The sequence below is a fragment of the Podarcis tiliguerta genome (genome assembly GCF_965153285.1).
Source record: "Podarcis tiliguerta genome assembly, chromosome: 3".
Lineage (NCBI taxonomy): Eukaryota > Metazoa > Chordata > Lepidosauria > Squamata > Lacertidae > Podarcis > Podarcis tiliguerta.
Genome location: NC_139536.1, coordinates 103,794,001 through 103,811,014, shown reverse-complemented (window position 1 = coordinate 103,811,014; position 17,014 = coordinate 103,794,001). Strand labels below are relative to the sequence as shown.

General features: G+C 41.2%; 2 protein-coding genes across 3 annotated transcripts in view; both read right to left on the bottom strand.

Annotated features, from left to right (window-relative positions):
• Positions 1 to 6,160, bottom strand: part of TASP1 (taspase 1) — a 62,438-nt gene extending 56,278 nt beyond the window's left edge. Inside the window, exon 1 of the mRNA XM_083435255.1 lies at positions 5,972 to 6,160. The gene's annotated coding sequence lies outside the window, so the exon portion shown is untranslated. The remainder of the gene's footprint in view (positions 1 to 5,971) is intronic.
• Positions 6,161 to 10,020: 3,860 nt separating this feature from the next.
• ESF1 (ESF1 nucleolar pre-rRNA processing protein homolog) overlaps positions 10,021 to 17,014 on the bottom strand; it is a 30,711-nt gene continuing 23,717 nt past the window's right edge. For both annotated transcript variants that reach the window (XM_083431616.1, XM_083431617.1), the window contains exons 11-14: positions 15,830 to 15,920; positions 12,070 to 12,137; positions 11,488 to 11,634; positions 10,021 to 11,033 (exon numbers count right to left, since the gene is read on the bottom strand). In XM_083431616.1, coding sequence (XP_083287742.1) covers positions 10,752 to 11,033; positions 11,488 to 11,634; positions 12,070 to 12,137; positions 15,830 to 15,920 — 588 coding nt within the window. In that variant the 3' untranslated portion in view covers positions 10,021 to 10,751. The remainder of the gene's footprint in view (positions 11,034 to 11,487; positions 11,635 to 12,069; positions 12,138 to 15,829; positions 15,921 to 17,014) is intronic.

The window sequence follows — 17,014 nt, the reverse complement described above, 5'->3', positions numbered from 1 at the left end:
CACTGAGAAGGCCCTCTCCCACATCTGCACAAAGCATGCCTGTGTGAGAGCATCAGGCCTTCCCTGAATATATATATATTTGAGCAGGCTCTGGAATAAACATTCCTTCATTTTCCTTTTTTATGATTTTCAGTTATATACACTTCAATAGTTTTACAGTCATTTTAACATTTCAAAACTTGACTTCTTCCTCTTTCTGTGGTTCCTTAAATTTATTTTTTATCATTTCCTGCATATTCTAAATTACCTTAACTTATTCTTTTATTCATCTACTTTAATTATATATTCTTATGAAACGGCAGGTTATTACAATAATCCGGCCAATGTCCTTATCTGTTTACAATTTGTTTATATTCAATAAACCATTTCCATTCTTTTATATATAAAAAACCTTTGTTATCTTGATTTCTTATTCTTCTGGTAAGTTTCGCCATTTCTGCATAGTCCATATGTTTTTGTATCCATTCTTCTCTCGTCGGGACATCTTCCCATTTTTGGGCAAATAACATTCTTGCTGCTGTAGTCACATACATGAATAAATTTCTATATTGTTTAGATAATTCTACCCCTATAATTCCCAAAGGAAAGCTTCTGGGTTGTTGTTTTTTACAAATGTTATTTTAAACATCTTTTTCAATTCATTATATATCATCTCCCAGTAAGCTTTAATCTTATAAGACCACCACATGTGATAGAAAGTACCTTCTTTCTCTTTGCATTTCCAACACTTATTTGATTTTGATTTATACATTTTTGCCAATTATTCCTTCCTTTTCCAAAAGAGGGGAAAGGGGACTTTGCCTCACTGGATAAACTTGTCATACCGTCCAACATTCCTCAGATGAAAATAGGGACATTTCTCATTCCCCGCCCCCCACTCAACTGACCCTCCTCAACCTCCAGCATGGTGATAACAGCAGTAGAGAGCAGTGCAAGTTTGTTTTATGCTTCTTTCTCAGCCACAGCCTAACACCCAATAATACTATATGGATACAATATCACTAGGTAGGGCTGGAGTGTGTGTGTGTGTGTGTGTGTGTGTGTGTATCTCAAGCCAATGTGAGGGTAGGTGAAGTCATTTATTCTTACAGCATTATCTCCTTTGACTATTTCTTGCTTTAGCTGCACACACAACATACATTTAAAGCACATCCCACCCTAAGGATTCCTAGGAACCATGGTTTACCCAGCACAGAGCTTCAGTTCCAGGAACCCTTAGCAAATACAGTGAAATAAAAAATGTAAGGTCTTATATATATAATAAATGTTCATAAATGTACCAAGCAAACATATACATAAATATATAAACCACATGTCTGAAGCAGCACAGGAAAACAGCCCTGAAACCATTTTGACTCCCAAACTCACCAAATGTTTTCTCTGCAAGGTCGAAGGAAAATGGAAAAGCCTCCCCATTGTCTATTCCTTCACAAATCCTGTCTTAAGGGTATACCTGTGTATGAATAGGGTGAGCCTGTGACCTGGCTCAGGAACTATTTATCATTACAAAAGACTGGCCAGGCTCCCTAGGGTATCCAATCAAGTGACCATTAAGAGGTCTGCCAGACAGGAGATAAACAACGCACTCAGATTTATGTTGTAGACTGCCCTTTCTGTGATGTAGGTATGATGTGTCTAGGGGGTGGTCTTGAGCTACACCCCTTTCTGTGATGTATGTATGATGTTTCTGGGGATGGTCTTGGACTCCAAGGTGGGCAATTTAAAATGTCTATATAAGGGCAGGCACACCTTTGTTCTGGGTCCTACCTCCTTTCCTGCATGTGAGGGGAGCACCCTGTTGCAACAGTTCAATAAAGATCAGGCTTACGAGCTGCTTTGCTTCTGAATATTCTCTGGTTAGCTTCTGTTATTTTCTCCTACCGATGGAGAATCTACAAAGGACTCTATAAGGGCTCTTGTGTTCCCCATAAGGGAATAAGGGAAGATTTTTGTTTATTACAACAGCTTATCAATATCACCCTCAGCATTTGGTCAAGAAAGTGACAGTATGGTTCCATAGTGTCTTATTTTAGGAGTCTATGTTAATTACCGGGGGTTTCATTACCCATTTATTACATTTATTTCCCACCCTGGCAATGATTCTATGAAGAAAATTATTCCCGTCAATTTTTCTTCTTTGTTCTGGAATACATTACTACAGCTATTGTGGTGACCATAGTACTTGTAAGAGGTGGAATCAAATGACTGTATCAAAAAATTGGTTGTGTACAGTTGCCATGTTCTGAAGAGGACACATTTTCTGACTTCTACTTTTAACCATGGGGCACTATGACGACTCTACCCATGAAAAAGAGGATGCATCCTGGAAAAGGAGGACATAATGTCTGCCTGCTGCTTACATGTCAGAGAGAGAAAGAGAGGTATGTCCTTGCTACAACCCCCACTTCATCTCAAGACCTATTTGTGATATGCACTGTATTTCTGGGTTCCTTTGCAGAGCGATTAAGGTCAGTTGCCTTTCTCTAATGCAAACTTTCCACAGTCGCCCCCTCAAATGTTTGGACAGGCCCTATGAAGGGCATTGCTGCATCAGCTCATTAAGTCATTTGCTCACAAGTAGCTACGACAATGTGGTGTTCTAAGCAGCACAGCTGTCTACGATGGCCATATGTCCTACTTAACAGAAGACAGACCTCTGTTTGAAGAACTGCCAGGTCCAAGTCCAGTAGAAAGATAAGCAAGAAGAGCAGAGGCCTTGAAGTCGCCCATCAACAGCAGACTGAGCAGGCGGACACAGCTGAGTTTTTAAAGTGTCCACATGACATTATCCAAAATGTGTGTGTATCCTTTTGTTACAATATACCACTGTCCGATGCATTGTTTCTCAAACTAGCTTCACACAGACTGTACAGTGGTACCTCGGGTTAAGTACTTAATTCGTTCTGGAGGTCCGTTCTTAACCTGAAACTGTTCTTAACTTGAAGCACCACTTTAGCTAATGGGGCCTCCTGCTGCCGCCGCACCGCCAGAACATGATTTCTGTTCTCATCTGAAGCAAAGTTCTTCACCCGAGGTACCATTTCTGGGTTAGCGGAGTCTGTAACCTGAAGCGTCTGTAACCTGAGGTACCACTGTAGTTCCTAATTTGTCCTTAGTCAAATGGCCTTTGCATAGGGTTGTGCACACATTTTGGTGTGTGCACAGACCAAAATGAATCGAAACTGTGCAGATGTGAACAGCTGGAGGGAGTAGAAATAACTCTATACAAAAACTTGCTCTTCCATACAAAAACATAATCTCACCTTGGGAAACTACCTCTGAAAGAGACATGTTCTAGCCCTTCCCTCTCCTTGGCATGCTCGTTGTCTATGAGTAAATGATTCATTTCTTATATTTCTGTGGAGGAGCACTAACTCCTGTGAGCCTCCATCTTCAGTCCGAAGAAGCTATGACCCAGACACAGGTTGATCACCTCCTTGCATATATACAGGATATTTGAAGATGGGGCTCTACCTCAAACAATGAGAAATAACACAAGGGGTGCTGGTGTGGCCATACTTGGGTTGGCCTTGGGATGAGTGTGAGGTTGAGGTGTTTTTGTTAAACATATGGTTTGTTGTTGTTGTTTAGTCGTTCAGTTGTGTCCGACTCTTCGTGACCCCATGGACCAGAGCACGCCAGGCACTCCTGTCTTCCACTGCCACCCGCAGTTTGGTCAGATTCATGTTTGTAGCTTCGAGAACACTGTCTAACCATCTCGTCCTCTGTCGTCCCCTTCTCCTTGTGCCCTCCATCTTTCCCAACATCAGGGTCTTTTCCAGTGAGTCTTCTCTTCTCATGAGGTGGCCAAAGTATTGGTGAGGTTGAGGTGTTTTTGTTAAACATATGGTTTAGCTCCGTCAAATTTTGTTGGATACTTTTTGCATTAATTTTAAATTGGAACTCACTGGAGACAGGGCAGGCTAGAAAGACAATGAAACGAAGAGAACAAAACCGGCAATTGCAGCTCAGCGGGGGCAGGCAGAGGAGTCGTCCCTCACTTGTTACCAAAAGCAAAAAAATTGATCTTTTCCAGCAGCTTTAAAAGGCCTGGAGGACATGTCTGTTCGGAGCTGCTCCTTCTCTACATGAAAGGGTCCCTTGCCTGATATCCTGCCAGCACAAAATGCTTTCTTCAGCTAGTCGCCTTCTCAACATGACCAAAACGTTTCAGCCTGCTTCCCCGGATCAGCCAGAATCGCATTCTTTATAGCTCCCAGTTGTCTTAACACCCACTCGCTAGTCCTTCCAGTGCACGAACCGCAGCATGGCAATGTAAAATGTGATCTTGCTCTGCCCCTTGCTTTCGCAACTCCAGCTCTGTACTAGGGCCAAGCCAGAAAAAGGGGGGGGGGGGGAGATGAAAATGCTTGAGGCTGGAGTTCTCCTTTATTTCCACCCACTGACATTAGCAAGAACGGCTGCATGTATGAAACATCTAACCGCAGGACGTCTGACAGTCCAGCACTCAATTTTCATGCTACTATATTTGTTGCTGAGAATGCCCCCACAAATCACCTCCCCTCAAGAGAGCCGCGGTGAGGGAAGGATTTGTGGTCTCATGCATCCGATACAGGTACGCCAAGCCGCCCCCTGATTCTCAGCATGCCCACAAGATGATTCTTGGTTTTGGGAATGTGGAGGAGTAGGAAGGGAGATGCTGTGACTAGCCCTTGCAACAGGGATGGGGAGCTTCTGGCTCTCCAGATGTTGCTGGCCTCTGTTGATCACCCATGGCCATTGGCTATGCTGACTGGGGCTTTGGGAGTTGGAGTCCCAAAAGGTTTGGAAGGCTGCACGTTTCCATCTCCTGCTGTATACCCTGCTCATTGCATACAGATAGTGTTATGTACTGAGTTGAATAGGATCCAAAATGCAGCAGTCTGATTGGTCCTAGAACAATAGGATTCAGAATGCAGCAGTCTGATTGGTCTGCAGGAGCCACCCAATCCAGCTCCAGATGGAAGTGAATCCACAACCTGATTGGCCTACAGGAGAATTCCGGAATTAGCCAATCACATGCAGCCCATTGTGTAAATAATGTATATAAAGCAGATATAAAGCGAAAAATATGGTATAGTCCATCAACAATGAGACAACTACATGTATGGTTGGCATCTGTCCATTGACAAATTTCTCCTACGGTCTTGTGGCTCCATAGGGAAACATTCACACACAAGAGTTTACTAGGACAAAAGGTTTAAGTTCAACTTACCATATTATCAAATCTTTTGAAAACCATTCGGCTGTTATAGTAGGCATTCTGATTACAATCACAGTTACATAACAAGTATTAAATAATAATAATTAAATGAAGTGTGAACATTTAAAGTGAACATAAAACACAATTATAGTAATTTAAAGTAAAACTATAATATAACTAAAGATAAAATTCAGGTTGACGGGTACTGTAACATTTTCAGCTGCTCGTTTTCTTGTTTTGTTTTTTAAAGAAAAAAATATTCAATAGCACTGTTTATTAAAACTATGTGTCAGCATGGCTTAGCTATGTTATTTTTGGAGGCTACAGGAATATGAAAGGGAATAAAAACCAACTGTCGCTGTTGATTGGAAATAATAAATTTAATTCTGGAGGGCAGAAATAATAAAAAACATGCGTGCCTGTTTATCTCTGCTCGTCTGATCTTTTTCTTTGTGTTATTAAATAAATCAAAACCTCTTGTGGTTCCAACCTGTAACATAAGATCTTTAAGTGCCTGACTTACACATTCAGCAATCACCACTATGGCTGCCAACCTTGGAAATGGCTTGATACTAATTCACCTTTTAAATGCGCACACACACACAGGGTTACTTTTTACTGAGCTTTAAACAAATTCATTAATAGAGTTATGTAGCCACTACTTTTCTCTGTTTCCTGACTTAACAAAGAAACAGGAATCTGCCTCTTTATGGTTGGGGATGAAGGTGTGTGGGGGGGGGGGTACATGTTCAATAAAATGTTACCTACCATGCTGAATCTTTGTTGACCTGATGACCACAAATGTCATCTAAGTCAGGGTTGATAGGACTTTGAGGCTGTAAACATAGCTCCTGAAGAATAACAAGGAATATGAAGAACAGCAGATCTCCCACCTATGGAAGACAACAGTTCCTGAGTCCAAATGGCCTGAGAACCACTTTCCTTCTCACCTGCTACTTGGTCTCCTTGCACTTAATCAGACCTCCTGGGATGCTGTTCAATGTGTCACATCACAATGGGTGTATCCATACTGCAAACTTACATCACAATGGATGTATTCATACTGCAAACTGACATTAGATCATTGTGATGCAAGACACAGGTGATATGCTGAGATATCTTTAGAGAGCATTAAACCCAACAAGATCACTTACGTAGTTCTTTGGGCCTCTGGGGAGAGGGGAAGAAGAGACTGTCATGTAGATACAACCCAAGAATCTATTCAGTTGGCAACATGTGAGCAAACACAGAACTTATAAACAAATACAAGCTGTCCATATAAAGTGAGGATAGAATAAGCACGCACAGAGAAGGAAAGTTGGCTGAATTTTGGAATGATTTTAAATAATACCAAAAACCCCCCACATCCACATACCTAGGGGGATTAATTAACAGGCCCAGTACAGAGAGAAACAGAAGGAGAGAGAGAGGTAGCACGTCATCGTTCTCCCAAACTTTATTTCCCCTGTGACAGTTCAAAGCACAACTGGCAACTTTTGATTTTCTGTTGGAATAAGCATATTCATACCAGACTAAGAATAACAGGGCAATTTTAAAACCAATTTGCTGCTTCTTTGTGCTAGACAGTTCTCTTCCAAATCTAAATTATTTCATACAGGGATGAAGATGCTCTTTAAAGTGGGTGAACCAAACTTGAACAGCCGCCCCCCTATAATGTTGATACGAGGATCCTTAACCTCAGTGAAGTGAACCCCAAACCCAACATAGTAAAGGTAAAGGTAAAGGACCCCTGACAGTTAAGTCCAGTCGTGAAAGACTCTGGGGTTGCGGCGCTCATCTCACTTTACAGGCCGAGGGAGCCGGCATACAGCTTCCGGGTCATGTGGCTACAATGACTAAGCCGCTTCTGGTGAAACCAGAGTAGCGCATGGGAACGCCGTTTACCTTCCCGCCGGAGCGGTACCTATTTATCTACTTGCACTTCATGCTTTTGAACTGCAAGTTGGCAGGAGCTGGGACTGAGTAACAGGAGCTCACCCCATCGTGGGGATTTGAACCGCCGACCTTCTGATCAGCAAGCCCTAGGCTCAGTGGTTTAGACCACAGTGCCACCCATATCCCCCAAACCCAACATACCTGCCTTCAATTTGAAGGAATCAAATCCCCAAATACACACAAAAACAATAACCAGTCCAAAATAGGCTGCTCACAAGTCCTCTAGCTCTAGAGATGAGCAAAACTGCTGTAGGCTGCCTCTTGCAGTGATTTGACACCAGGTTATAAATTGCTTTTACTAATTTCTCCTGATCTCCTTTAAGGTTTGTTGTTGTTTAGTCGTTTAGTTGTGTCCGACTCTTCATGACCCCATGTTAATAGAGGCTAAACACAAAACGAAGACAACCACCCAGCTAGCATTTTGAAAGATGAGAAAGTTGCCGGTTTTGACCTCCAAAGCCCCAAATGGCCTGGGAGCAGAATATTTCAATAACCACTTTGCCTAGCTGAGGATGCCAAAGAATTTCACTCCCATCTCGGAGACTCTTTTCTAGCATTCAGCTGTAGGGGTTGGGGTGGGGGCCTGTCTCTGAGAGACATGTTATGCCTGCAATAAAAACTCTCCTCTCTGGGTGTGGCTCCTTCTATAGCTCAGTAGGAACTAGTGGAAACCTTAGCATTACCTATGTTAGGAAATCCTAGCTGCTATGCAGAGTTCTTGATTGGTTGTTCGCAAATGATGTTTTCCTTACTCCTGCTGCTTCCTGGTATTATTGCAAAGTTTCCTCGGAGTGTATAGGCTTCTGAAATCCACCTGATAACTATACCTGCCATCAGTTGTTGTCAAACTTTTTGAAATCTTCAGAGTGCACTGTAGGTGCTATAACAAAATGGTTACTATGAAGGGAGCATTCATGACTGCCATTTGGTGGATGAGTACTAAAGATTAAGCATTTGGGGTTGTTTTATCCAAAATGTAGAACACCTAAGCCTGGCCCAATCACTGTTCACTAGTAAAGCAAAGATGGCTTTATTTTAGCAGGTCTTTCAGGAATATTGCTTTTCTTAACTCCTGCTGTGTAGTAAATTGTTACAGATCATTTGAACTCTTATTCTATTGTTAATTGCTTTATTCTTTTAAAAGCACCTCAACTATATGTGTAATGCAGAAAAAAGAAGAGAGAAGTGGCAAAAACCAACAGTGCAAGGCAGATTGAACTCTTCAAATTCCCATGAGGACAAGGACTTTTTACGGTGCATGGAATGTAAATCAAGTGTGTTTTATGCATTTCCTCAGAATAAAGTTTCTTCTGATAGCTTTGCCATGAAAATGTTCCAAATAAATTCTAAGTTAGCCAAGTCTAAATATCTGTGGCTGCTCCAACATGCTCGTATTTCAGATACAAATGATTAAACCTTGCCCAGGAGTTTCCATAAGCCAATGCTTTTTAAAATGAAATCTTCCAAGCACTCCACTGTGAGCTGTAAAAGGTGTGATTTCAGAGCACACTTGAAACCAAATCATGTCATATATGGCTATTTGCCCTGCCTACATCCCCCACACCATTCCGAACATGCCAAAAGAGATATACTGTACCATGGACAGAAGATTCAGCTCCAGTTGGGATGTCCAACTGGGCAATGTTAGAACAAGAAGTTAGGTAATGAAGAAAACATGAGTGCTAGTAACTCTGCCATTTTTCATTAACAATAACGCAGAACAACAGCTTACCTGTACATACACGAGAAGTAGTCTTGGAAGTGTGAGCTGGGCCTCTGTAGGAAAGCAAGGATAATAGCTCTTTCCTACCTGGTAGCATCACTAAGGGCAGGAGAATGAGGCCCTGCCCCTTTCATTCTTTCTAAATGCAAATTATTCCTAACCACAAATTGCTTTGAAGCATTCTCTGCTACACACCTTCACTTTTCCCTTTGACACTTGTAGCCTGCGGATAAGAACAAGCATTGCCATTCCAGTAATGGAGAAAGTTGGGAGGAACTTGTGCTCTCCAAAATCTGCTCGGGATGAGCACCAGGAATGAACTCTTGAAAATCTGCTAACAGATTCCTTCCTGGGTATCATCCTAAATAAATAAATAATCTAGCTTGGTCCTAAGCACTGTACTGAACTGAACCCTTATGTATTGTTTCGGAGAAGATCTAGGGGGAAAAACAAACCTGGGGGAAAAAAAATCAGCCTTGTTAACTAAATGGTTGTGTAGCTCCCTTACAAGAGCACTCTCCTATTATGACCGTGGCATGATTCGGGTGAGAGAACATGGCAGCAATGGAGACCTGTCACGACCGAAGAATGGCAGCTGACATTTATTTGAAGAGGTGAAAGTAGCTAGCAGAATAGTCAGGAGAGTGGTAGGGCCTGCATCTTTGGGCTGGCTGCCAAGCCTGCTAAGGGGATTAGGAGGAATCAATTAGATGTTCCAATTTCACCAATGGATTCATTGCTCAACCAATTACATGCAGTAAGAAAATGAAGTCTCTTCAGTGGAGATGAGCACCTGGTGATTTCAAGCAAAGGGTATTCTTTTTATTTCATACTGTGTCATGACACAGTCACATACCCCTGTAGAATTGCACAGCAGCACCTGCCCTGCAGATCTGTATATTGAAAGGCGATGGCCTTCTCTGAATGCCAAATCCTTCTCTTTTCATAGTTATCTGGCACTACCATGGCATTAAAGGTCTTTAAATTGATTAAAAAAACAAAAAACTGAATCAAAATGTGTCAAAGCATGTATTTCCCCAATTTTAACCTAAGCTTCATGTTTACAAACATAAAAATGACATAGCGCTAGAAATTCTGCAAGCTATCGTAAATCTTTAAGAACAGACAAGCACAAGTGTTATTAAAATGAACCAATAATCGTGTTTTTATTTACAGTTGTACAAATCATACGTTCAAGGCAGTCATACCATATTTTCAGTTAATCCATTTTGCTAACAAGTTTGCAAATGCAAAATATTCAGTACACCATTATGGGGGGGGAGGAACCCTTGTCTAACAAGGATGAGGAACCATTTGGTTGCTGAACTACATCCAACTCCCATCAGCCCATGAAAGCATGGCCAATGGCCAGGAGTGGTGGGACTTGCAGTTCAGCAACATAAGTAGGGCCAAAGGCTCCCCATACTGGGCTTATACCACCTCTCAAACACCAGTTACCAGCTGCATATTATAAAAGTGGCAAAGACTTGAGTCCTATCGGGAGAATTCTGTCTAAATGTATGAAAAACAATCACAAGAAAGAGACCAGGAGTACACTGCCAAGCCCTCCCACCATGTCGCTGTCTTCTGATGGCAAGTTGGAGAGTGACTTAAAACCTTGCTCTCCCTTGCATCTATGGACAGAATTAAAGGTCTGGGGTTTTTTTTTTATGAAACTGAATTGTCTGAACTATATTTGGCTATGTTACATGTATATTTTAAGGTGACCTTGTCCGAAAATCATTTGGCAGATATTTTTGCTAGAATTTAAACTTGAATTCGCAGAAAGGTTTGGTGTTCACCTGTAAATTAACATCAACTCTGATTTCTTCAGAAGTCCAGTTTCCATCTTCAATGTTTGAGCTCTGCTTATTTCACTTTCTGTTTCTTCCTTGCTTGAAACTGTTCTGTTTTATTCTTGACGGACTTGATTAGCATTGACAATGCAGGATCTATGGATTTCTTGGCCGCAGGCTCTGCCATATTGTTCCCTCCCCCAGCTGCCTCAGCAAAACCTTGCTCTCTTCGACGAGCTTTCTCCTCCAAAATCTTTTCCACTGCTTTGGTTTTCTTAAAGTTTGGATCCGAAGGATCCAAATTAAACAAATGAGAGGTATACATGGCTTGGAATCTGGCATCAGCAACATTAACCTGCGAAGAGCAAGAGAGGATGCTTTAACAGCACTAGCTAAAAAAAAGTAGGAGAAAAATGTGCCCTGCAGGATAGTTCTTAATCAAGAATCTAGATCTTAAGGAAATGTGAAAATGCAACAGCCTGTTTTAAATATTAATTTTGACCCATACAAAAACAGGTTTATTTCATTCCAGGAAGGTGGCCTTATTTGGGCACTAAAAAAGTCCTTGGAATTTTTTTTCTAGATAGCATATCCGCCACCCCTCCCCCTATAAACACAAAAAAATGTAAAACTTTTTTGATTTCTGACATCAAGTTCAAGATCTGCAACTCAATCCTTTAACTGTCCCTTTGGATAGAATGATATAAAATGTGTTTTTGCATAAATCGTAATGTAGTTATTGATCTACTTTAACACAAAATGACTAGCACTGTTATTAGACTTCAATAGGGGGAAGCCCGTAGTGTTACCTGGAAGTCATCTGTCAGCAGTTCCTTCTTTTTCACCAATAGTTTCTTTTTCTTTTTGCTCAGGTTCTGCTGCTCCACTATCTTGTCATAATTGAAGTGTCTCCTTTCATCTTCCTCATCATCCATCACCAGCAGAGCCATTTCAGCCTGTTACAATCAAAACAGATAGGATCTGTTTGCACAACATTTCACCGAATATGGGCTGCAGATGTTTCTGTGCCTCATCTAAAGGTTTGGGTTGCTAATGCATAATAGCAAGAGCTACAATTGCCTCATCGGTGCCTGAATGACAGCCTACCAGCAAGATACTCTGATCTTTCTAACGGAATACCAATATATAAGCATCATTAATAAATGTGAACAATAAAAGAAAAACTTCAAAACTAGATCATCCATCTCATAGTTTGTTTTTGCAACACATTACTTTTTGCAGATTTATTACCATGTAGTTTCCATTTTTAAGGTAAATGCAACAAATCATTCCATCACCCAATGCAACTTTGCAGTAATGTTAACACTCCTAACCCCAGGACTTCAATCCGATGTCTAATCTTAATACTACTTCAGCATGTAATCTACTACCTTCTGCTTTTCCATGTCCTCTTCATTTTCTTGGGCATTTTCTTCTTTCTTGGACTTCTTATTTGAACCTAATTATAAGCACAACACAAATAAAAAGCAAGTTTTTAAATATCCAAGCGTAACCAGATTGGCGACACTGCAAGAATGTATGCTCACTCTCCTGAACGCACGCTGCAGAAGACAGTTGCATTTATTTGAGGAAAGTCAGCTGGAAATCAACACAAAGATGCCCACAGAAAATGGCCAGAGCCTTTTCCAGCTATGAGCAAGTAGAGGGAGATGTTAAGAGCGGGGGTTGCCAACCTGGTGCCTACAGGCACCATGGGGCCCATGAAGGTTTTCAGAGGTGCCCCTGTGCAGGTGCTCCAGATCCGAGCTTTCATTTTTTAAAGAAGTAAGTCTCTAGCCCTCTTAGAAAGAAAGTTATAGGGAGAAATGTGCAGGTACCTTCAAAAGGATTTCTTTGCAACGAGAGTGGTGTAGCTACCTTTTCTATTTTTCTTGGTACTGAGGAATGTTCCCTGTTGTTAGTAGGCAGCAACAGCATCAGTGTGTGTGATCTTCATAGTCAGGGACAGCAGGACATTCCCAAGGGTGGTTCTCTCTTTTATTTTGTGTTCTGCCACCCTCCCCATGACAGCCATTTTGTGTTATGCCATGCCTCACAGCAGCCATATCAGGACCAGGACCTTCAGCATTTTCTCAAAACTGAAAATGTGTTAACAAGTCCAAAAATCTGCATTGATTTATTTCTAAAATCTAAATTCAAAATCCATCTTCAAAAGGATGTATTGTTTTACAGGTTCCCAATAGGTGCTTGTTAGGGGAAAGGAAAGAGTTTCCTTCTGAAAGAATCAAGCTTTTAAAATATGAAGTTAAGTGTGTGCCACATACAAGCTGCATTCACACAGCAATAAGTGAAACTTTCTGGCTTAATGTGGTTTATCTGAAACAAGCAGCGTGCATGCTGCCTGATTGTTCCAGTTTCTCTCCTCCCCTAGTGCGAGCAGGATAAACAATAAAGCTACAAGTTTTAAGAAACCCTGGCTCCCTGTTATCTCTGAACCAAGCAATGGGGTTTACTGTTCCCTAGCAAGTCATGATTACCAAGTCCACAACAAAGTATGGTTTCAGGTTGGCTAGTGATCATGCTTTGTTAGGGAGTAACAACACATCCATCATCCTTTGGTCAGGTAGAACAGGAATCAAAGGATTCCTGGTTTCTTTATGTTACTCATGCCAGGTAAAGTGAGAGTGACTGGGCAGTGAGCACAGGGAAGTCTGACTAATTGTTACAGGTGAACACACGTCATACGATTAAGAAGAACCCAAATCATGCTCCAGGCAGCATATGAAAGGGGCACCCCTCTAAAATTATGTGCAGTATACATTACGTAAAAGCTGCTCTTTTTCTGCCCCATGTACAGAACTCATTCTAACCAATTCCCCAAAGAAATATGTCTTTCTGTTGAAGTGCAAAATTGCCTATGGCATGAGACATTTTGAAACAAGCAAACCACAATGCTGCATGTGTCTCCAGACTTGGTTTCCAGGAATCAAAAGAGAACAACAATCAAATCAATCATCTTATAAAAAACTGTTCAGGTATGATAAAACACAGAATATATTATGTGTTCGTAACAGTAACAATCCCCTGCAGTTTGTATGAACTTTGTTTTATAGGCCAATCAGGCCCAATTGCTCTCAATTTGTTTTCCATCATCGGCCAGTAGGAAATACGCATTTTGTCTTTTGCTGAAAAAATAAATTCACTACTGAAAAGTTAATAATCAGGTTGGAACAGTCATGAAAGTATTTTATAGCAATGCCTTGGAGCCAGGCTCAGTTGTAGCAATTTGCTATTTTACTTGATGTTCCACAGCCAGCAGATTGCTTTTCAAACCTTAAAACGCATTTGAACATTAAATGAAATCTTTAAAACATTGTTAGAGAGAAACACAAAATGCATTACTTGAATTATTAGCTGAATATATGTGCTCAAATTCCAGCTACAACACTTAGTTTCATAAAACTCAATGGGTGTTGGTTAGGGCATTTAAGAACCTACTAAGGAAAAGATCTGTGGTTGCCCCAAAACTTTCAGCGACAATCTGGAGAGCTGTCTGAGTTAACTTGGCTGTTTAATAGGGATTCGACTTGTTTTAAATTGTAAGCCACCCCCTGGGAAAACTGCTTTAGAACCTTGGGGGCATTTTCCAAAGAAGCTTATGGAAGCAGCATGGAGGAATGCTTTTCAAAAGGAATTTATAAATCTTGCTAGGGACTCCAGAAATAGCTACTTGAAATACGGTGGCTTTCATTGTCAGGAACTATTTCAGTAAGGATCAGTTCTACAATGGTTTCTTTAATGTAACATAGTACAACCACCTATCAACTGCAGAAGGGTATATATATATATAGTTTATTGTTCTCAACGTTGAAGGAACATAAGAATTTACTTAGCTGTGAATTCTCCTCCTGTTTTATTTCCCTAGACAGTGGTCTAGAATTCAGGGATGGGGTCTTTAGAAGAGAGGTGGACTAGGAGGTATTTCCCATATTGCCATTATATCATGCGCTATTTTTACAAAGCAGAAGTCAAAATCCCATAACCCAGCTCGCTTGACAGAAGACACATAAGTAGGCTAACAGGTGGGAGCTGATCAAATCATAAAGGAAACTCAAGCAACACAATTTAGCCGTGGGCGTGGGGGAGAGAAGCCATTTCACTCACTAAGGAAAATTATACTGAATTTTGATGCTAGGGTGGGAGAAATATTGGGGCTCTCCTTGTGTGATGTTTCAGCTTCCTAAAAATAGTATTTTATCAGTTTGCCAGATGACCTGGAGGCTACATTCTTCCCTAACATCTCCCCTTCAAAAGAACTAAAATTCTCCCACTATTGGCAAATGACAACTACTCAGTGTTCCTGCTCCTCCCATCCTGGTGATATTCCTTCTCTCATGCTTCACTGGGCAGCCACTCTAGCAGGACACATTACAAAGGAAGTAGCTTCTAAGTATTATTTTTGTTTGTACCTGTCCTACTAATGCTGCCTGACTCTCAAGGATTTCCTCTGCCTAGTTTCTCTAGCTCTTCTCAGTATAGAATTTCCTATAAATGCCTCAATTTCTTAACCACCACCTAAGGAAAAATACAACCCATCCACTGATCGTTTTAGTTGCTCTTTCCTATAACTTTTTCTGTTTTCAATATTCTTTCTGACACCAAAAGTGTGGCAAAAACTTATTATATATAGTGGTACGTCTGGTTAAGAACTTAATTCGTTCTGGAGGTCCGTTCTTAACCTGAAACTGTTCTTAACCTGAGGTACTACTTTAGCTAACGGGGCCTCCCACTGCTGCTGCGCCGCCAGCATGCGATTTCTGTTCTCATCTTGAAGCAAAGTTCTTAACCCGAGGTACTATTTCTGGGTTAGTGGAGTCTGTAATCTGACGTGTCTGTAACCTGAAGAATCTGTAACCCGAGGTACCACAGTACTGGAAAATGCATTTGCTACTTTTCCCCCATGACATGCTGATCTGACATTCTAAAATGAACCAAAAGTATTCTGCTGCATAGTTGCCATCCATTTAGAGCCTCATCAGCAAGCATGGTTAGATTCCTAAGGGTTCATCATCACATCTTATGACTGAAGGATCTTTAGGAGCCTTTGGAAAGGGAATTTGTCAACATTTCTATGAAAATCTTAGTACGTGATATCTACTTGACCACCTTTCACAACAAATGACATCTAACCTGCTTTCCCAAGTTCCTCAGCAAAGTATGGGTCGTTCAAATCAACATCAGATGGGCATTCATCTTCCGTTAGTGTTTCGTCAGCAGCCGCCTGAAACAAAACACATTGCATTTCAGTTACTAAACACCAGCAGTGCATTAGTAATACAAGTAAATGTTATATACAAACACAAAGTTTCCAAATAAAAGTTTCAAGGAGTAACCTCAGGGTGGATATTTGCAACACAGGAGGAAAGTGATTTAAGATGGCTGCTTTCACCAAAATCAAAGCCACTGTAGGACTGTAGGCATCAATATGGGCTTCATTAACGATTACATGAACACATACACAAATTTCAATGCTTTATTAACTTTTGGGTGATTGGTATCATGGAGAATAGCTCTTTCACCCTTCCTCAGAACCCTTCAACAGTGAGCCGCTGCCGTGCAGTAGACAAGCAACTACAGTGGTACCTCTGGTTACGTACTTAATTCGTTCCGGAGGTCCGTTCTTAACCTGAAACTGTTCTTAACCTGAAGCACCACTTTAGCTAATGGGGCCTCCCGCTGCTGCCGCACAATTTCTGTTCTCATCCTGAAGCAAAGTTCTTAACCTGAGGTACTATTTCTGGGTTAGCAGAGTCTGTAACCTGAAGCGGATGTAACCTGAAGCATATGTAACCCGAGGTACCACTGTAATGTGTTTGCAAGAACACATCTATCTTTCAGCTGTCTCATACAAGAGGTACCATTTGTTACTAACCTCCTCCTAGTGATCAACAATTGTTCCTAAACAAATAGCACCTGCTGTACCTTTCTGTATAGAAGCCACTGCTAGCTGGATAGAGCTGGAAGGTAAGTATTACCAAAGCCGGGACCTTCAGCAATAGTTTCCGTGGAGAAAGCATTTGTAGCAGAAGTCTTCTTTGCAGCATGTGTGGCCCTCCAGATGTTGCTGAACTACAACTCCAAACAGCCCAGCAAGCATGGCTAATATTTCAGCAACATCTGGAAGGCCAAAGATTCCCAGACCACTCTTTAGAGAGTAGCTGGAGACATACATCATTTGACTTACGTTTAGGATAATTACGAAGAGAATACAGTGGTGCCTCGTAAGACGAAAAGAATCCGTTCCACGAGTCTCTTCATCTAGCGAAGCAACCCCATTAGCGGATTAGCGCTATTAGCGGTTTAGTGGCTATTAGC